General features: G+C 34.2%; 2 protein-coding genes across 4 annotated transcripts in view; one reads left to right on the top strand and one right to left on the bottom strand.

Annotated features, from left to right (window-relative positions):
* Positions 1–22712, bottom strand: part of LOC117985940 (lachesin-like) — a 111909-nt gene that overhangs the window by 12710 nt on the left and 76487 nt on the right. The window lies entirely within an intron of this gene.
* On the top strand, positions 4702–7169 carry LOC138402878 (uncharacterized). Of its 2 annotated transcripts, XM_069501297.1 has the most exons (4): positions 4702–4972; positions 5529–5702; positions 6492–6602; positions 6808–7169. In XM_069501297.1, coding segments are annotated over exons 2-4 (471 nt in total). In that variant the 5' UTR covers positions 4702–4972; positions 5529–5700; the 3' UTR covers positions 7166–7169. The 2 variants fall into 2 exon arrangements, with proteins under 2 accessions (XP_069357398.1, XP_069357397.1); XM_069501296.1 differs by having other exon boundaries at positions 4702–5702.

The raw sequence follows: 22712 nt of genomic DNA on the forward strand, positions 1-22712 counted from the left end.
AAATTCACAGCAGTAGTATATATAATCAATTTTAAAGGAAAACTATCATGGCTAAGTAGGGTTTACAGGTTAAGGAGTTATATCTGTTTTTCTAAGATTGTGACTACGGAACCCTACACTGTGCGTGGCCCGCCACGCACTTGGCCGGTTTTTTTCATTAGAATAGGTGTGGATTAGTAGTTATAGTGCCAGAGGAAGTAGCTGTAGCTGTATATATTTTCGTTAGTTCATAGCTGAATTATGAAAGTATGAACAGCGCATAGTTCGTTGCAATGTGAATAATCCAAATGCATTTTACATGGTACATCCATTAGGATTATATTCATAAGTGTGGAATCATGTACGCGCTAGACTGGTAAAGTACATCAATTTGTTTGTGAAAAGTATTCGCCTTTCCGGCTAACGTGCTAGTCTGTTAAGGATTAAGATAGAGAGATAAAGGCGAGGGGTTGAGACAATGACTGACATCGTCATCAACCCGTCGTCGGCTCGCTACTGAGCACGGGTCTCCTCTCAGAATTAAATGCGTCACTTATAGAATTTTTAAACATAATACCTAATGTTCTCCTGATTGATATCTGCTCGTGTTGATAACCTAGTGGTTTAACCGATTTTGATGAAATTTGGTAGGTACAGAGTTAGCTTAAATCCCGGGGAAAGACATAGGCTACTTTTTATCCTGGAAAACCAAAGAGTTCCCACGGGATTCTTAAACATCCAAACGTTTAACCGATTTTGATAAAATTTGGTACACAGTTAGCTTACATCCCGGAGACGGGTATAGGCAACTTTTTATCCCGGAAAATCAAAGAGTTTCCACGGGATTTAAAAAAAAACTAAATTCACGCGGACGAAGTGACGGGAATCATCTAGTACGATATACCTAACCTAACCTAACCTAACCTAAGACGTGTGTGTCCCATATTAAACAAGCTTGCGCTAGGTATGTGATTGGAGTTCAAGTCGTTTAGTTTTATATGTTTGCGAAGAGGCCTTAGACGTAGAAAAAAGACTTGGGTCACTCCCCGAGGGTCCATCGCATGATACGCTCTCACGTCACGTTTGGTTTAACAAACCGTTACGTGTAACTATAACATACCTAACTCGTATATTGCGTTACGAAATAGTAATATTTGATTTGATAAATTTTAAAGAAAAATAAAAAAAACTGATCAAGTGCGAGTCGGGTTCACACAGGAAGGGTTTTGTACTATCGTACAAGAAATAATATTTTTAATTTTTTTTTAATACCTTACACGCATGCAAACACAAATAGTTTTATTACAATCCCTACCCACATTATAAATGCGGTTTATTGGTTTGTCCTTCAATCAAGTCACAATGGAGCGATTTTTTGACGTGATTTTTTGCATGGTAATAGTTGAAGCAGGTAATAGTTGGAGAGTGACACAGGCTACTTTTTATCCCGGAAAATAAAAGAGTTCCCATGGGATTTTCAAAAACCTAGTTCCACGCGAATAAAGTCGCGGGCATCAGCTAGTAGTAATATATATAATCATAAGATAATATTATTATGAAAATTTAAATAAACGGAATTATTAAAAAAAACTGACTCATTAAACATCGGAAAGTGGAGGATTACTGATTTTGTACGTAACATTAAGGAAAGAGCATTCATTTTAGTAGTGTATAATTGGGCATTCTAGATCATTAAAGCATGTTTCGTTTCACTTCGTTTCACTTCGTTCCACTTCGTTCACGAAACATGCTTTAGTGATCTAGCAATGCCCAATTATAGCTTTTGCATTTCGTTCATTCGAAACATGATTTAGTGATTTTCAGTTCGGTTGCTATCTGGTTTTGTCTTGAGTCGATTTCGATCTGTTTCAGAAAGTGAATAAACATATTCATAAACAATATTTGTATGTTCACGTTACGATCGAAGCGACTCGCGTACGCCAGCAAGCAGTTTGAGCACTAGGCGACGCGGCGCTCGTGAATCCATTAATCGAATCCACGATACGTGAATACATTATCATTGGCAGAAAGCGAGCTCTCCATCAACAAATAAAGTGTTATGTTATGCACGCTTTTATCACAACTTACGATGAGGAAAACATCGTGAGGAAACCCGCATGCTTGGATGATTATTATCTGACATGTGTTTACCCACCAACCACACTGAGCCAGCGCGGTGGATTCAGGCTCAAATCCCTATCGCTATCTGAGAGGAGGTCATTTTCCAGCAAAGGGAGTTTAAAAGGCTGTTACTTACCGTGGTAGCGAGCTCATCTCTGGGAAGGAAAAGGCGTTCTTCTGAAAAACATTAACATTGAAACACCTATTTTATATAGGTAAAGTAACATATCCAAGTTAAATTGCGAAATATTTCTTGCTAATCGGTATATTGCTGACTGAAATACGATGCATCATGTTTACTTCATTTTTGTACCTAATGTCTACCAAGTGTTTTCTGCAAATAGTAATCAATACAGGGTGTAATTTAGTTGGTTCCTCATTACTTCTTTTGATACTAAATTAACAGTAAATTAATAGATAGACGTTTATTGTATAGTTTATTTATTATTTTGGTATTACGCTTTTATTCTCCAAATAGTAATACAGAAAGTTTGTTTTTAACCCAAGCTGATTATAATAATAGTAAGTTACCGTAGTTACTCGAATAGGAATCGGAACTAGAACCCCATGCATTTCCGCATAGTATAGGTATAGACGAATTGAATAAGATCCTACTTATAATATTATAAATGTGAAAGTGTGGATGTTTGGATGTTTGTTACTCAATCACGCAAAAACAGCTAAACGGATTTGGATGAAATTTTAAATGAAGATAGATTATACCCTGGATTAACACATAGACTACATTTTATTTCGGAAAATTAAAGGGTTCCTGCGGGAATGAAAAAACTTAATCAACGCGGACGAAGTCGTAGGCATCATCTAGTATAATCAGATATAGGTACCTATTAGTAATTTTATAACTGAAAGCTATTAGATTACATCCTGTACCTTTGTGAAGTGCAAGACAAGCATTTCGTTGAATTGTAAGTTTGAGTCTAAACGATAACTTGGGTTCCGTGTATATAAATGAACATAAATATATTCAATACAAATACTACTTATAGCCGCAGACATAATCAAGGAAAATATAATTTTATGTAGGTACCTACTACTACCTATGTCATCATCATCATCATCATGATCAACCCATCACCGGCTCACTACAGAGCACGGGTCTCCTCTCAGAGTGAGAAGGGTTTTGACCATAGTCTATCACGCTGGCCACATGCGGATTGGTAGACTTCACACACCTTTGAGAATATTATGGAGAACTCTCAGGCATGCAGGTTTCTTCACGATATTTTCCTTCACCGTTAAAGCAAGTGATATTTAATTACTTAAAATGCTCATAACTCCGAAAAGTTAGAGGTGCGTGCTCGGGATCAAACCCCAAACCTCCAATTAGAAGGCGGACGTCCAAACCACTAGGCTATCACTACCTATATACCTACTATATATATAGAAGAATTCACAAACTTGCATTTTAAAGTTTTTTAAAAGTAATACTAAGATAGTGTTTTATAAATTATTTTACAACGGAACCCTAAGCAAAAACTGCAAGCATTTACGTAGAATTGCAAGTTTGAGTCTAAACGATAACTTGGGTTCCGTGTATATAAATGAACATAAATATATTCAATACAAATACTACTTATAGCCGCAGACAAATCAAGGAAAATATAATTTTATGTAGGTACCTACTACTACCTATGTCATCATCATCATCATCATCACGATCAACCCATCACCGGCTCACTACAGAGCACGGGTCTCTTCTCAGAGTGAGAAGGGTTTTGACCATAGTCTATCACGCTGGCCACATGCGGATTGGTAGACTTCACACACCTTTGAGAACATTATGGAGAACTCTCAGGCATGCTGTTTCTTCACGATATTTTCCTTCACCGTTAAAGCAAGTGATATTTAATTACTTAAAACGCAAATAACTCTGGAAAGTTAGAGGTGCGTGCCCGAGACCGAACCCTCGACCTCCAATTAGAAGGCGGACGTCCTAACCACTAGGCTATCACTACCTATATACCTACTATATATATAGAAGAATTCACAAACTTGCATTTTAAAGTTTTTTAAAAGTAATACTAAGATAGTGTTTTATAAATTATTTTACAACGGAACCCTAAGCAAAAACTGCAAGCATTTACGTAGAATTGCAAGTTTGAGTCTAAACGATAACTTGGGTTCCGTGTATATAAATGAACATAAATATATTCAATACAAATACTACTTATAGCCGCAGACAAAATCAAGGAAAATATAATTTTATGTAGGTACCTACTACTACCTATGTCATCATCATCATCATCATCATCATGATCAACCCATCACCGGCTCACTACAGAGCACGGGTCTCCTCTCAGAGTGAGAAGGGTTTTAACCATAGTCTATCACGCTGGCCACATGCGGATTGGTAGACTTCACACACCTTTGAGAACATTATGGAGAACTCTCAGGCATGCTGTTTCTTCACGATATTTTCCTTCACCGTTAAAGCAAGTGATATTTAATTACTTAAAACGCAAATAACTCTGGAAAGTTAGAGGTGCGGGCCCGAGACCGAACCCCCGACCTCCAATTAGAAGACGGACGTCCTAACCACTAGGCTATCACTACCTATATACCTACTATATATATAGAAGAATTCACAAACTTGCATTTTAAAGTTTTTTAAAAGTAATACTAAGATAGTGTTTTATAAATTATTTTACAACGGAACCCTAAGCAAAAACTGCTTTAACGTTAGTTTCCCAATGGTAGTTACGACACATTCTGTAAAATAACAATCATATTATTATATATTTTATTTAAATTGTTTTCTAATTTTGCGACTATCAAATTTTGCATATTCAGGCAAGCGTGCGGGGAATGACCTGAAGCGGCGGAGTCCGTCTAAACGACAACTTTGGGTTCCGTATGTATTATTGAACGTAAATATATTAAATAAAAATACTTAAATATAAAAACTTAAGTTTATAAAATAAAAAAGACAAAAGCAAGGAAAATATAATTTTATGTAGGTACCTACTACTACCTTTATTATCGTCATCATCATGATCGGCTCACTACAGAGCACGGGTCTCCTCTCAGAGTGAGAAGGGTTTTGACCATAGTCTATCACGCTGACCACGTGCGGATTGGTAGACTTCACACACCTTTGAGAACATTATGGAGAACTCTCAGGCATGCAGGTTTCTTCACGATGTTTTCCTTCACCGTTAAAGCAAGTGATATTTAATTACTTAAAACGCAAATAACTCTGGAAAGTTAGAGGTGCGTGCCCGAGACCGAACCCCGACCTCCAATCAGAATGCGGACGTCCTAACCACTAGGCTATCGCTACCTATATACCTACTATATATATATAGAAGAATTCACAAACTTGCATTTTAAAGTTTTTTAAAATTAATACTAAGATAGTGTTTTATAAATTATTTTACAACGGAACACTAAGCAAAAACTGCTTACAGTGGGTGTTATGAACGTTTATAAGCATGGTTTTCGAAAATACATCATTCATCCAACAAAGTCAACGAGTCGTGGAAGGAGTTTTCAAAGCTGAAAACTTGCAAGAGCCTGCGAGCCGCCTCTCACCTGCTACCTGCCTGATCTATCGCGCTACAGTCGTCACCATTATTCATAATGTACGTAAGTGTTAAAATCAATGTTTAACTTCAGTTTTAAAACTAGATTTAACGCAACATAGTGATAGCGTTATGAAATCAATTAGTTGATAATACCTCATTATAGTAATTATCATCATCATCATCATCATCAGCAACCCATCAACGGCTCACTACTGAGTGCAGGTCTCCTCTCAGAGAAAGGTTATAGGCCATAGTCCACCACGCCGGTCCAATGCGAATTGGCGGACTTCGAGAACTTTTTTATGTGGAACTCTCAGGTGTGCAGGTTTCCTCAGGATGTTTTCCTTCACCGTTGAAGCAAGTGATATTTAATTATCACTTAGCTTCGAAAAGTCAGAGGTGCGTGCCAGGGATTGAACTTGCGACCCGAATAGGAGACCACAGCCCTAACCACTAGGCTATCACTGCTTATAGTAATTATAAATAAATCTAATCTAAATATTTAACCGACTTCAAAAAAAGGAGGAGGTTCTCAATTCGTCGGAATCTTTTTTTTTTTTTTACTAATTTGTTCCTTTTAGTTTTAAATTCTATTGTTTGATTTATTTTAGTAGCATTTTGTCGTCAATGCTTTTTGTACATAGCACAAGGTTTTTATACAGAATATCAGCGTTGGAAATATATTAAGATGTGTATCCAACAGATGCTGAGTAGACGACTTTTGGTTCTCATAATTATTATTTTTGTAAATTGTGTTTTTGAACCAAATAAAGATTTTATTATTATTATGAAATGTTTTGCTAATATTTTTCTTAAAGATTTTATTTTTATATTTTTTTCTATTAGGTCTGATTCAGAATATGAATTTGCAGTACCACCGGCAAAGGTGAAAAAACCCAGGAAGTCTTCCACGCCTGCAAAAGTAGCCAGCAAGCAAACGAGCGAGGAACCAGCAAGGTAATATTATCATTATACTTTATTTCAGAGCGCTTATCTAACCGTTGAGCTACTACGACTTTATAGTATAACTTGTGTGTTTGCGATATTCAATATTTTAAAGCTATACGCGGTCAAGAGTTATGGGTTCGAATCCCTGTTTAGTTTAGTAAAAGCATGCTAGTTTTAATTTATAAGGTTACTAATATTTTTGTTTTATTTTTAGAAGCCGGAAAGGAAAACTTTTGGACATCTTCGGTCTGCAATCGGATGACGATGAAGGTGGTGCAGTGAAGTCGCTACCATCGTTTATAGTGAACAGGGTCGCGAACGGCGTCCAGAGACGGAGCGTGTCTACGACAGGACCATTTTATTTGGAGTTGCGCGTGTACGACCGCTGCGACGCCGAGGCTACCGAGTCGGACGAACGCTGGAAGAAAGCGCTGCTGCGTTTGGCCTGCTCGGTGGACGACGACTCGTCGCAGTGGAAAGCACTGCAGCGACTCGTAAAGGAACTGCACGAATTATTTAAGGACTCGGACCCGACATTTATGTCGGGTAACTTTAATTTTAAGAAAAGATAGAACAATTTTATATTATTAAGTATTAGTATACGTGTATGTGTATGTGTGTAGTACTTAGGTAATAAGGCAAATGAAGGAATAACATTATAAGAAAGGTTTTATTTTTATTAATTCATTAGTTAGGTTCCTAATAAATGGTATATAGGTTTTATTAGTTTTTTGGTTTTTCAGTTCTTTAGGTGTAAATCTAATTTTTATAAATTCATAATGCCTTTTTGTCAAGTTTGCTCAGTCGAGGTGACTAAAAAGCAGTGGGTAGGTCATCTCCGCAGTAACATACACAAAAGTATCTCTATGAATGAAATAAGTAGTGGAATTGTTAAAATTTCATCTGCTTTCCAAGGTAGAATAGCTTCATATCGAATACTTGCGTTGGAGTTTGAGCAAAGTTTGCCTGAAATATTTTTAGAAAATATTAGTTCTAAACTAAAAAGTATTTTAAATTCTTCTCTTAGTAACCATGATAGTATAAAAGTTAACTTTGAATATTTTGGTACTTTTCTCTTGTTCAAAAATAATGAACAAGAAACAAAGTCTTTCGTTACAAAAAATATAGTTATTTGTAAAAACTACTCATTTGATTGCATATTTCAGACACTTATTGAGACAATTAAAAAAAAAATTCAAGAATTTGAAGAACGCGATAGTGGGTGGACTTTTTTATGCAATTCGTACTTGGAAGTAAATGTTAATAAATACGATCCATTGAATGGATCGAGCTATATTGATTTACCGCGATTGTTTAGAAATAAGAAAGCTTGTCTCAATATTAAAAATAGTGATCCGTATTGTTTTCTGTGGTCTATTGTAGCAGCGGTTTATCCCACAAGCAAAAATAGCGCTCGCACATCCTCGTATCCTCATTTTCGTGACGTTTTGAACATACAAAATATGAATTTACCTGTTACATTTGCAGATATTAAGGTATTCGAATCTAATAACTCTAATATTTCTGTTAATGTATACTCTTTAAAAAACAGTAATACGATTGTAGGTCCTATATATAGATCAGAGTTTAAGCGTAAAATAAAAGTTAATTTACTTTTGATTGACAAAGGCAATAAATCACACTACGTTCTCATAAAAAATTTACCGCGTCTCGTTGGGAGACAAGTTACAAAACACCACGCTAAACTATATTTTTGTGATGATTGCCTTCTTTTCTTTTCAACCGAAATTAATTTAAATAATCACATTTGTAGTGGTGTAGCTACAGTTTTACCAGAAAAAGGTTCTTTTGTACAATTTAAAAATTTTCAACGTAAGCAAGATGTACCCTTTGTTATTTATGCAGATTTTGAAACATTATTAAAACCAGTTCATGGTTGCGAGCCTGACCCTTGTTGTAGTTACACGGCAAAACAACAGCTACACGTTCCTGCCGCCTTTGCATATCATATTGTCTGTTCTTTTGATGAAAATCTTAATAAGTTTAGACAATACCGAGGACCTGATTGTGTGATAAAGTTCATAGAGTTTCTTTTAAAAGATGTTAAAGAAATATATTGTATTTTGAACACTGAGATACCAATTATATTTCAGAAGAAAATGCTAAAGCTCATGCTTCCGCTTCGAAGTGCCACATCTGTAATGAGTTATTATTTTTTGATAAAGTTAGAGACCATTGTCATTTGACAGGTTGTTATCGCGGCGCAGCACATCAGTATTGTAATTTGCGTTATAGCGTTCCAAAACTATTACCAATATTTTTTCATAATTTGTCGGGTTATGATTGTCATTTATTTATAAAAGAGCTAGGCGAACTCGAAGGAAATATAAAAGTTATTCCTAAGAGTAAGGAAAGTTACATATCGTTCACAAAATTTTTAAAGATTTCTGATAGTCAGTTTGCACAAGTTAGATTTGTAGATTCTTATAAGTTTTTAAGCGCGAGCATTGCAAAATTAGTGAACGGATTAGACACCGATGACTTTATATACTTGAAAAAATACTTTCCCGAGGAGTCCCAATTTCAATTAGTAAAAAGAAAGGGAGTATATCCTTATGACTTTATGACTGATTGGAAAAAGTTTCTATATGATCAACTTCCACCGAAACAATGTTTTTTATAATATGTTAAATGATGAAAATGTCAGTGATGCTTGTTATAACCACGCTAAAACCGTTTGGGAAACATTTGGCATCTTAAACATGGGCGAATATACTGATCTCTACCTTAAAACTGACGTATTATTATTAACAGACATTTTTGAAAATTTTAGAAAAGTTTGCAAATTCAATTATCAGCTTGATCCAGCATTTTATTTAACAGCGCCTAGTCTATCATTCGATGCAATGTTGCTTAAAACAGGAATCAGATTAGAGTTGCTAAATGATTTGGAAATTGTTCGTCTAATACAAAAAGGTATACGTGGAGGGATTTGTATGTGTTCGACACGGCACGCTAAGGCAAATAACAAGTATATGAATGCATATGACCCTTCTAAACCAAGTTCATATATTGTCTATATTGATTGTAACAATTTATATGGATACAGCATGAGTCAAACATTGCCTGTATCTGACTTTAGGTTTTTAAATCAGATTGAGATAAAACATTTAGATGTTTTGCAAGTGTCAGATGATGCTGAATTTGGTTTTATTTTAGAAGTAGACATATCATATCCTGAACATTTACACTGTTTTCACAATGATTATCCTTTTTGTGCCCAAAAGTTCATACCCCAAGGTGGTAAAACTTCTAAATTAATTCCAAATCTTTACTCAAAGTTTCACTACGTTATACATTACGTGCATTTAAAAACATGCTTAAAAAACGGTTTGCATCTTAATAAAATTCATCGTGTGGTTACTTTCAAACAAAAACCCTTCTTAAAAAAATACATCGATTTGAACACAGAACTTCGTAAAAAAGCTACTTCTCCATTTCAGCAGGAGCTTTTTAAACTATTTAATAATTCAGTATTTGGAAAGACCTTAGAAAACACCGAAAATAGAGTCGATGTCAAATTAGTAAACTGTTGGACTGACAGTAAAAATAAGACAAACAAGACTCTCGGGGCCAATAAATTAATATCTCGTCCAAATTTTCATAGCACTTCAATCTTTTCAAAAGATCTAGTAGCGATTCAAATGAAACCCGAACGAATTATTTTAGATAAACCTATTTATATTGGCTTTTCCGTGTTGGAGCTTTCCAAGAGTCATATGTATCAATTTCATTATTCTGTGATGAAACCATTTTATAAACACCGCATCCACCTTTGTTACACAGACACGGATAGTTTCGTTTACACCATCGAAACAGATGATTTTTATAATGATTTAAGAAATAATTTTATAAATTTTTTGATACAAGTAACTATATTGAACGAAATACATTTCAGTTACCGATTGTAAACAAAAAATTCCTGGTTTATTTAAAGATGAATTGGGCGGTGAAATAGTCACAGAATTTGTTGGTTTGAGATCGAAGTTATACTGCATTAAAACTGAAAAAAAAGTAATAAAAAAAGCTAAGGGGATTAAAAGGAACGTTATTCGAGATTTGTCATCAAACGATTACCAAAATGTTTTACTCAATAATTCACTAATTCGTAAGCAAAATATATTGTTTAAATCTATCAAACATGAAATATTCACCCAATCTGTAAATAAGATTGCACTGTCCAGCCAAGATGACAAACGTTACATTAAATCAGATAAAATCTCAACAGTTGCATGGGGTCATAAAACGATTTCTTTTTAATTTTTTAATAGGGCTTGTTTTATTAAGTCTTAACACTTATTTGGCACGCTTCTAATTTTGCAAAGTTAGCAGATAGCATAAACATAGCGCATTGAACCTGCAAAAACGAGGTTATTAAAGTATCGCATCATGTTTCATTGACGGTCAACTGTGTCACGGCTTCAGTAGTTTATTTTGTTATTTCATACGTTAATTTTATTTAATTTGACAAATATTACTGTAGGTAAGTTATATTGTATTTAAGGTACTACATATTATGTAGATCTACGAGTAGCTTGATAGCGAACAGTATTTTCTTTTACAGATATGAGCTACTCTAGTGAATTTCAGTGTGGTCAGCTATATGATTTTGAGACTGAAGTTGAAGAAATAAAAAATCCTAGTCCCAGTCAATGTAAATCAAAACCATCAAAACGAAAATCTGATAAAAATAGCACAACTTTTGTTGTACGTAAAGTGTTAAAAAAAGGTCACCGGTTAATTAAAATCGAAGTTTGTGACTTAACTTTCGATGATAATCGAGACAATATAATTTTGAGTACCCAGTATGTGGTTGAAGACACTGTAGATGAAATAATGGATTTTACTGAAAGTGTTATAAGAAAAATTTCAAAAAAATGTGTGATAGTAATATGTAGGTATAAAAATTATAATTCCACGGCTCGTTGACTTTGTAAGTTATAGGTTATAGATTTTAATTTGTATTTGTAATAGTGGGGTATGAGTAAAGTAGCTTGTAAGTAATTTTATAAAATAAAACTAGTTTATAAATATATTTCAGGTTGTTTTATTTTAAAAATCGAGTAAACATGTATACCTATAATATCTATAATTAAACTTCAATATTATTTACAGAAATCCACTTTTTGATACACAAAACGTTTTTTAATGCACACTTTTTAGCATGAAAAATACAATTAAAATCATGATTCTTACAATATTCAATATGTAATCTTGAAAGATTAAAGCAGCCATGATCAGATAAATCTATCACTGAACAGTTTGAACACAGCTCTTTTATCCATTTTATTTTCTCGTGACCTTTTGTAAGTATCACTCTTTTATTCAAGAATGGTACGATAATACGCTTAAATTCGTAATAGTCTATATAGCCTTCGCTCCATCTCATTCCATTATACTTTTCTAACCATAGTACTTGTTTCTTTTCTTCTTTAGTCAATTTACTAAAGGGGTAAGGAGGTTTAATCAAAAATGTTTGTGTACAATCCTTTTTTTCAAATCCAAGTGAAAATTCTTTTATTATGAATTCATTACCACTGTTTTTGAAGCCTTGTAAATCTACAATTAAGATTTCTGAATTCATGATATTTTTTTAACAATGCTACTAAGTGGTTTATACTCGATAATACAGTCGTTCAAAATGAGACAATATGCTGCAGTTTGATCAGGTATTTCTGAATTACTTTCTAACTCTAGCCTTATGTTCACTACCGGTCCTGTTTTCAAGTTATCAGTTTGCCGTGAACAATCAATTACAAAAAGAGGAGCCCTCGTCCTGAATTCTTCCAAACCCAACAATGGTTCAGGTCTACGACCGTAGAAAGACTGTTGAAATCTGACATACTGTTCATATAATAAAGTGAACTGACCCTTTGAAAAATTTACATTCAAACTTTCATATGGATAGTATGTAGAATTTAGAAACACTTTAACATCACGTAAATCACATTCATCAAATTGAGACATGTCTTTTTTGTACATTGTTTTTTTCTATTTGTTTGTAAACCTATAATTACATATCTTGGTTTCTCAATTTGAGATGACGTTTTAATAGACCAAGTATGTTTAGTAGTTTTGGGTAGCAGAGGATATTCATACAAATCCCAATTTCTGAAAGCTAACTGAATCGGTCTATCTTTTTCTAGATACTTTAGTAAATTAATTTTTTCTCTGTCAGATACCTTAACATGAGGAACACGCCATACTATTTTGTTTATTTGAATATCATGTACAAAATCACCAGTGTTAAGTTTTACTGCGTTCATATTATTATTACTTCGCAGAATAACTAATTCGTGCTTACAATTCATAATAATATTTTTATAATCTTCAGCAAACCCCATTATATTACATAGAGGGATAGAAGCTGAAAAGCTGCCTTTGCATTTAGTACCATTTAAGTCCCAGCCCCATGCTTTAGCCATTTTAGCTTCATGATCACTAAATGAAAGCAAAGATTTAATTGTTGTAGTGATACCAGTATTTTTAACCTTATCTATTTCAACTCCGTTCAGTTCATATCGAATATCTTGAAACAGATAAAGAAAAGAATTATTAGTTAGTTGAATACTTGAAACTGTTTGTTTTGTTTCAATATTTTGAACGGATATGACCCCTTCTATATACAGCGTGCTCTCTGAGGGTAAGACATATAAATCTTGCTGGTTGATAGGAATTCTAATTTCATCGTTTGTGTTGAAGCTGGTTCCGTATGGTTTATAAGAGTGAACTTCAATACTCTCTATGGAAGTGTCATAGACGGGAGAATTAATTATGTTCAAAATAGTCATTTTGATAATCCAATAGATTGAAGAAATTTCTTATTTTTAAGTGTTAATTTAATCTTCTTTTTAGGATGTGTAGTTTTGCGGGCGAATGATTTAGCACTGAGTGACCCATGCTGTAGTGATGTGTATTTATTGTCACTGTTTGATTTTGAAAGCTTCTTTTTTTCACCACTGGTTTGTTCAAATCGAGGAATTGTATTTTTGCTGTAATCTATCATTTCGTTTTTTTATATGAAGATATAATTGAATTTCTTCGCCACGTAAATTAACTAATTTATTTTTACTATCAAGTATTCGTATACTGAGGTTATTAATGTCACTCTGATTCACAGGGAAATAGATTATATTTTTAGGTATTTCAATAATTCTATATCCAGGTGGCACGTTCGGTGCAAATTCATATAAAATATGACTAGGATTACCATTTATGTAGGAACCGCTTATAATATCACATTCAACCCTCACCACGGTTGTTGATAAAATATTGACTGGTAACGTCGACTCGTGTAATATATTAGCTTTTAGGGTCTGACTGCTAAACCCTAAAATCTTGAGAACAGTAAAGAAATGTTTTCAGCGTATTATTATTACAGTAAAGTTTTAGTGAACATCCAACAATGTGTCCCCTTAGATAATCACAAATATCTTGAAATTCGTAGGTTCCTTCAGGGATTTCTACCACTTGATTTGATGCATAATAAAATTTGTTATTACTGGCATCTATATTCGGAATCGAGTTAAAAGTGGATAAATACAATAGAGCGCACTCATATTCACCGTCTAACAGTAAGCTCGGAGAATATGTTGTTTCTAAATTTGACGTGTTGCCTGTAATTGACAGTGTAAAGGACATTATGAGTATGACTGAAATGAAATAACTGTCTATTAATTTATATGATTTTTAATCCAAAAATTTTGTAAAAATTCTAAACATAGATGACCGCAATTAACAGTATTAAACTTTTGGTACCTATCATAGTTATAAAAAATATTGCAAACATTTAAATACTTTTTTATTTCTTTAGGTGGTTTCAAATCACCAAAACTGTCAAAGTATTCACAGTAATCTTTCAATTTAGCATAGGCTACCCAATGTGTTCCTTTATTTTTTACATCATCCAAATTAACAATGCCGCATTCAATACGGTTTATTTTATTAGGTAAGCTATTTCTCATGAACACTCCTCGAAAGTGTGGAATACAATGTTTATTAACAAATTTTTTAATATCAATATCAGTCAAAGCTCTATTGGGTAGCCTAACCTTCAGTTTTTTGCATTATTTATATAAATACCATGGCCATTTTTATAAGGTTTAACGTATAATCCTTTGCCTAAAGCGATAGACTCCTTAGGCTTGTTTTGCGAGAAGGATTTTTTAGCGCTTAAGAAATCGTTGACAGTTTTTGCAATAGCTGAAGCACCTCCAGCTAAACTGCCTAAAGCAGATAGACCAGCAAAAATTGGTATTAAAGGCAAAACACCTCCCGATTTTGGAACAGGTATCACTCTAGGCAGGCGAAGTCGATTAGTTTTACCGACGATTTTTTTTGCAGCTGCATAAGCGTACTTAATAGCAGATTTATTGCTTTTGTTTTTTAATTTGCTTATCCCTCGACGTATTTTGGAAACAATTGAATTGAATTTTTTAACACCAGCGCCAGTTCTTATTTTAGCCTTCATAACTTTATTGACGAGCCACGAAGCTACTTTTTCACCCTTCCCTGCATCTTGTGAACGCAGTCTTTGTTTAGCTTGCTTCATTAGTTCGATATCTGCTTTGTGACGATTGTCTATATCACTGAAATTATCGTAAGCAATATCGTGACGTTTGCACGCCTCGTCTAATAAATTAACTCCTTTATCACCTCGAGCCAATCGGTTCTTTAACTTTGTACCTGGTCCACAAAAGTTATATCCTGGTAAATGTAGCTCTATTGGTAAATTGTCAATTACAGTGTTAACAAGTCCTCTTGCTTTCATTACTTGTATTACAATAATGTTATAGTTAGATACGTTATAATTTATATATTTAAACCAATGTGCTTTTATCGATCCAACTATTTTCTTTTTCACTTAATCCTAACCATTTAACGAAGAGCTTACTTCCTCTTTTTTTGATAACTTTTTCTATTAAGTATACATTAGGACATTTAGATTTTTTGAGTTCTTCTTGATAAAATATACCAGATATTATTTGATTGTTTTGATCTTTAATGTGATATGTGATCGGACAGGTTTTATTGACTTTTATAACCGTGAAAACTTCAGTTGACCAGTTTGGCGTATAACCTTTTTCAAAACAACCTTTGTATTTGCTTATCCTTACAAAATCACCAATTTTTAATTTCGCTTTGAGGGTGTTATTATATTTTTGTGATTTTTTTATATTACACAAAACTTTTGAAACGTTATCAAACTTTACATCAACTGGTTTGTACCGAGTTGAGCGATGGACAGTATTATTATACGATGTTACAACATTTTGAAGTGGTTTACCTAACCATTTATAATTTCCCACTAGACTAAAGTATTTGTATAACTTGTTCTTCAGAGTTCTTATTACTCTTTCGACGATAGAAGCCTTTTTGGTTGAATATGTGGAATAATGATTAATACCATAATCATTCATAAGTTTTTTAAACATCTTGTTATAAAATTCTGTTCCAAAATCAGTTTGCAAGTTCTTTGGCACGGATCCTGTTTTAAATAATGTACTAAACTTATTGAAAATTTCTTCTTTATTTTTGGTTTTAAGAGGAAATACCCAAACATATTTTGAAAGACAGTCAATTACAACCAAGATATATTTAAAATTGTTATTGACATTTGAGATATTTTTTATATCAATTAAATCAGCTTGCCACAAATCATGTAAACCTTTCAATTTTACATGTCGACGCTGAAAGTTTTTTCGAGCTTGCTTATGAATTTCTTCAACAACTTGTTGCTTACTCATGTTTAGTTGAAGCTTGAATGAGTTTATTTATTTCAGACTTAGTATAATATTCACGCAAACTTTTTACCACTAACATAGCAATTTGTCTATTTAAAATACTTTTTTCAAGTATCAATTGTTCTTTAGTGCAATAATTACTCAGAATTTGATCAACGTAGTTTTTGGTAACAGCATCGTTTGGTTCTGATGGAGATTGTAAGTTTTTCATTTTTGCGTACTGCAAATCAAGTGTTTTATTTTCGAACTTTAAATATTTGTCAAGAACAATATTTTTATCTAAATTATTTATTAAATTGTCTACATATTCTTTGTTAACTGCGTGATCGCGTGATTTTGGTGATGGTAAACCTTTTAAATATGATGATTTGAGATCAACCTCTCCAGTTTCTGTCTTTTTTACAAGGTCATCAAAATCAAATAATTCTGACACACGTAGACGCTTATGAACGTGATGGCCGAATTTATCGATATTCATTTTGATCAGCTTAGAAGTATGGATAAAATGTTACTGCTCTAATCAGATAATATTTCTAGTATTTATATACTAATTAAGATCACCGTTTTCTCTGAGTTCTTCGATTATCGATATTATCTCATTATCTAATCCAGTATTACCAGCTTGTTTTGAAGCAATCAAAAGTTTCAATCGTTCAACCAATTCATTAGGGTTATTCCAATAAACGTAATCCGTATTGGGTTTTATTAATTTCATAAAAGGAAGACCATCACCTCTCACAGTTTTCTTACTTTCCTCCAAAGTAGGGATTTGAAATATTGGTTTTATTATAGTCATGTACTTTTGACCTTTGTTACTTTTAATTGGTTTTGATGGATCATAGTCTCGACGATGTACATTCGTTGTCAAAAGGATTGCTTTATAGTTTATTATATCTTCTTTATCGATCAAAGATAGGTTAGGGTTTCTACTAAGTAACAATTCATTAAGACCAGGAGTCTTTTTATATTCTTTTTCAGCAATTACAAAAGAATTACTATTAATTTTAATCGGAGTAAGACCTATGAAAGGTTTTCCATTTACAGATCGTACACCGAATGGAATATCCCCGAAATTTTCTGACGATAGGGACCAACTAGATGTTTCACTCGATTTAAATGACGCATCACTATTTTCATCATCTGACTCTTGAGGATTACTAGAATCGCTTGGATCCAATAACGTGGTATCCTGTTTCAGATCTAACTGGCTCCATTCACGGCTTTCAGGTTCTTTAGAAACATCAAAATTTTCAAAATCAATATTTTTATTATTTTTATCGGCGATACGATCAAGTGAAGTAGTAATAGGTTTAAATACTGATTGAAGAACCATATCATTATCAGTTTTTGAATCTTTCAATAATTTTAATTTCCTTTTTACAGCTTCGGATGCTTCAATAATCTGCTGCTTTATATGACGGTCCATTATAAAAATAATAGGAGTGTTATATATGTATACGTTTAAATCAATGACGTGGTTTGAAGGAAACGTCTATATTTAAATAAATTAACATGATTAATCGAACACAATGAATGTATCAAATGATTTTCTATAACCTCCTTCATTCTTAGGACAATCTTTGTTAATTACTAGATAATTATATGGATTATTCCATACTTTTGAACACATTTCTCGAAATAATGACCAGGACATATCAGTGTTGACATGTTCGTCATAAACATGTTTCAAATTAATGTCATCCTGTTTGAATAAAACTATGAGATTAGCGTTGTCTCTCACAAGCTGTTTAGGAATTTTTGTATATGTTTGATTTAAATAAAAACAGTCAACAAACTTGTGTCTACCCATAGCAAAGTAATCTCTGATGTTGTTTTGTTTTTCAGATGCTACGTCATCAAAAATTATGACTGAATTAGGTTTAGCGCTTTGAGGACTAAGGACATCATTATTAGCGTGGTATTTAAAGTAAGACACTCCCGGTACTCTTTTCAAAATATTTTCTAAAAGCGTATATGTAGGTTGATACAAGGTTTTTGAATAAACATAAACGTTTCTAAATCGTAATCCATTTTCGTGTAGGAGAAGACCGATGACTAAATTGGTTTTACCACAGTTCGATGGACCACATATAAGACACCGTATTGTATTGGGAAGTAGTTTACCATGACGGAATGTAGTATTTTCGCTAACAGTACAAATGTTATTAAAATTAAGTGATTGAGGCTGCTTTTCAAATCTCATTTTTGTGTGATAGCTTTAACAAACTCGAATAAAGTAACAGTTTCTCAACGTCACCATAGTTTATATTGAAAATTGCAAACCATCTTAGTTAATGATTAACCTTTATGAAATCTTAGTTGCGCAATCACTAAATCATGTTTCGAATGAACGAAATGCAAAAGCTATAATTGGGCATTGCTAGATCACTAAAGCATGTTTCGTGAACGAAGTGGAACGAAGTGAAACGAAGTGAAACGAAACATGCTTTAATGATCTAGAATGCCCAATTATACACTACTCATTTTCCGGTAAATTTCTCCTTTGAATTACCAACATTAATAATTAAGAATAAGAAATAAAGGCACAGTAAATTAAACCGGAAATTTATTTTGCCCCCGTAGTCCGAACTTTATCACTCGGTATTCTGTTTATTTAATTCCCTTAATTTGTTTCAAAAGAATAGGTAAGAGTTATATTTACAAAACAAAAATGCACAGAAGGAAAACAGACAGACACACGTTAATTTTATATACTTATCTAAGAATAACTGGTCGAGTTTTATTTACTCACATCTAACGGTAGAAATAGCCTGTAAATTATGTGATATCCTGGCAATTCTGTTGTGCGTACCTAATTTAATTTCTAAATTGAATTGACAGGCCAAATTCTAGTGCTTCATTTTCCGCAGGAAGCATTATTACAGGAATTATTAATTCTGTAATAATTGCTGAAAGCAATACAATTGGGTAGATCTATCATTTCAATCATTTTCTTAGTATAGTGATTGTGTGCAACGCCGCATTGTAGGTAGGTATATCGAGTTGCTTACGTTACCTTATTTTTATGTAATGTTTAAATTGTACAATCACTATAGCCACAGGAAATATTGGGTTATTAGGCATGTAAATTACGGAATACCTCCACGCAATCGTGAAAATGAACGGATGCGCTTCCAAACTGTTCATTAACATAATTTATGCGCGGCCGTCAGATTGGGCCTCTGCGAAAAGCTATTTTTAAACGGGGAAAAGTAAAGTGAAACGGTCACGTGATTCTCAACAAAGCGCTTTGAAGTGACATGTCCCTAATGCCATTTGGTTCTTTAATTATTGAAACAATTGAAAGAAAATTAGGCATAATTAAATTTAGCATACCTATGGAAAGTCACAATATTGAATACGAATGACTACATTAGGTACGAATAATAAGAAAAAAAAACTGAGACTCCAAATGCAATCTTAATGCTTTCAATTGCACATAATATTGACAAAACTTCTCGTATACACAAAGCTACTGTATGAGATAATACTTAGTTAATAATAGAGGGTGTGATATTAAAATTGCCTTAAACCACTTATTAGCATAATTTATGGACTGTCTTCACTCTTCAGTACCTACGGTTTTTGGTTTGAAATAGGGCTTTTTTTCATTGATAAAAATGTTCAGTCAATAACTTCTACGCATGTTGCTTTAGTATAATAATACAAAAGCTATAATGTAAAATTAGACGTACCTACTTACTGCTTGGCTGCCTGAGATGACTCATGGGGTAGGATGCGAGTTTCGGGAGGGTGACAGTAACGTTGAGAACCTTTTTGAAAGATATTTAGGATTTCTCCGATACTATGATTTTAATACAAATCTAAAAAGGCAACGGCCGTATAGGTAATTTATAATAACATATTGTGTTATGTACGTAATGAATGAATAAAGTTTTTTAATATGGATTGCCTATTACTCATTCAAGTAGAGGAAAAAGTGGCACAATTCAAACCCAAATCAACTTTCGGATGCGCTGCCAAACCGTTCATTAACATAATTTATTCACGACCGTCAGTGCCGACCTTAAATTTGTGGAAAGCTATTCTTCAGCGGCAAAAAATTGTGTAAATCGGTCACGTATTTTTCAGCGTCGGTGGATACGTACGGTCTACTTTAATAATGCCATAACCGCGATGCCAGGCCGTGATAAGGTCGCGTAAACTTCACTTGCCTCTTAGCTCTATAATATATTTCCATTTGCGCTCGAGCTAGGCGTATTCAGCTTGGGCATATTTTCGGCGTAAATTACTCGTTTTTGTACTTAGGTTCGTATTTACCTATGCAGGCCAGGGTGACACGAGCCTCAAATAGATCTAGTACGTACCGTTTTGCCCTACGTAAGTGATAACTTGACTCACTTTGATCCCACAAACAGTTTAGTCCACCAAGTTAATCTACTTTTCTACATCTATTTTTTATGTTTAACGTATGAGCGTGAATTAAAAATCCCACCAAATTTGTATTGTATTCGGTCGTCGGAACCACGCGAGTAGATGTGGTCGGAACACACGACCACGACACGTACAACTAACTTGCAACTAGTCTGCGCGCTCCCATAGTACCTTATTTAGTATGCGACAGGTCGAGATAGCAATCGGGGTATGAGGCAGGGGGACGCCCCGTACACCCGCTCGTCACCCGCACTCGCCCGTACAGGGTTTGCACGGGGGCTATGCGAGTGTGCGGAGCGTTGAAATCGAAAGCGAATGAATCGAGGTGAAATGAGCCTTAAATTTTTTTTAGCACTGACTCCATGGCCCCAAGGTCTCCACGGCAAACGGAACAAAAATGTAACTCTCGATGAGAGAGGCATACCAATGCGTAAAATTTATTATCATTTTCTAAAAATGTTTTCACGCTAACGTATGTAATCGTATACCACCACTATTTCCCGCAGAGCCTCAAAAAACTCCACACTGTAATTTTCGGGCGCTGTAATTAAAACATCGTTCGTATCGCCAGGCCGCAAAACTTCGCGTCAGTTTTTCCAGTGAGCATCAAATGTGTGAAAGTTTCGCCTTGATGACAGAATGATGGACGGATGGACGGAAGCAAAAACTAGTGTAAAAACAGGCCCGGTTTGTTATTATCTACTTATCGTGTTAACAAATTCATATTTTACTCAGCTTAGTATTTTTGCATTGAACTTTTGCGGGCTTAAGTTTAATCCTTTAATAGAATAGAAAAGAAACTTTTTTATTATTTGGCAAGTACTTTTAAGAAGTCCAAACTCAAGTGAATTTACCACTTGTTCCCGAGAAAACAACAAAAACTTGGCAGTTGCACTTCAAAAATATCTAGCCATCTGTATAATACGTGACAGGTTGAAACAGCAATCAGGGAGGGAATGCCCGCACACCCGCACAGCCGCCGCGCTATCCTGGTGCGGACGTGCGGTTATGCGACGTGTTCCCCCGCCTCAAACCCCGATTGGCATCTCGACCTGTCGCAGACTATATTACACTTGGTGGACAGACGCAGGCGCCGCTAAGACCGTGGCGTGTGGAAGTCCCAACAAGAAACCTGTCTAAATGTCTACGTGGACGTCTATCGGTTGATTATGATGAAGATAATTAATATACAGGCTGTGATAGCCTAGTGGTTAGGACGTCCGCCTTCCAATCGGAGGTCGGGGGTTCAATCCCGGGCACGCACCTCTAACTTTTCGGAGTTATGTGCGTTTTGAAGTAATTAAAATATCACTTGCTCTAACGGTGAAGGAAAACATCGTAATGAAACCTGCATGCCTGAGAGTTCTCCATAATGTTCTCAAAGGTGTGTGAAGTCTGTCAATCCGCATTTGGCCAGCGTGGTAAACTATGGCCAAAACCCTTCTCACTCTGAGAGGAGACCTGTTCTCTGTAGTGAGCCGGTGATGGGTTGATCGTGATGATGATGACACTATACATTATCATCCTTTACTATTGCTGAATGCGAAACAAATTCACTCTTTTATCATTTTTCTGCTAATTGAGATCGTCTATCAAAACAGAGAGTTACTTACTCTGTTGTTATTTTTTGGAGGAGTTGCAAATATAATTACCGACTTCAGTTTAAAAAAAAGTAAGACAAGAAAAACTAAATGCAATTATTTTTAAATTGTTCTTTGTAATCCCATTATAAAATTTACCTTTAACTTAACAGCGCAATTTATAAAGGATTTTCTTTCCAACAATTTGATTCATTTAATGTCGCGGCAGGAAACAACGTTAATTACTTTTTTCTTGTAAACCTGAATGGAATTTTAAGGACTCATAAAGAGCAAATTGGAAGTCCCGAGTCAATAGACTGTAGAGTTTAGAAATATAAAAATATTTTCATCTTCTGCATGTTATTGATGTTAATCAGGTA

This window comes from Maniola hyperantus, chromosome 10 (assembly GCF_902806685.2).
Source record: "Maniola hyperantus chromosome 10, iAphHyp1.2, whole genome shotgun sequence".
In the NCBI taxonomy this organism is placed as follows: Eukaryota; Metazoa; Arthropoda; class Insecta; order Lepidoptera; family Nymphalidae; genus Maniola; species Maniola hyperantus.

Coding starts and splice junctions, on each gene's coding strand:
- LOC138402878 (XM_069501296.1), top strand. Junction 6,603..6,807: donor ACGAGCGAGGAACCAGCAAG/GTAATATTATCA, acceptor TTTTATTTTTAG/AAGCCGGAAAGGAAAACTTT.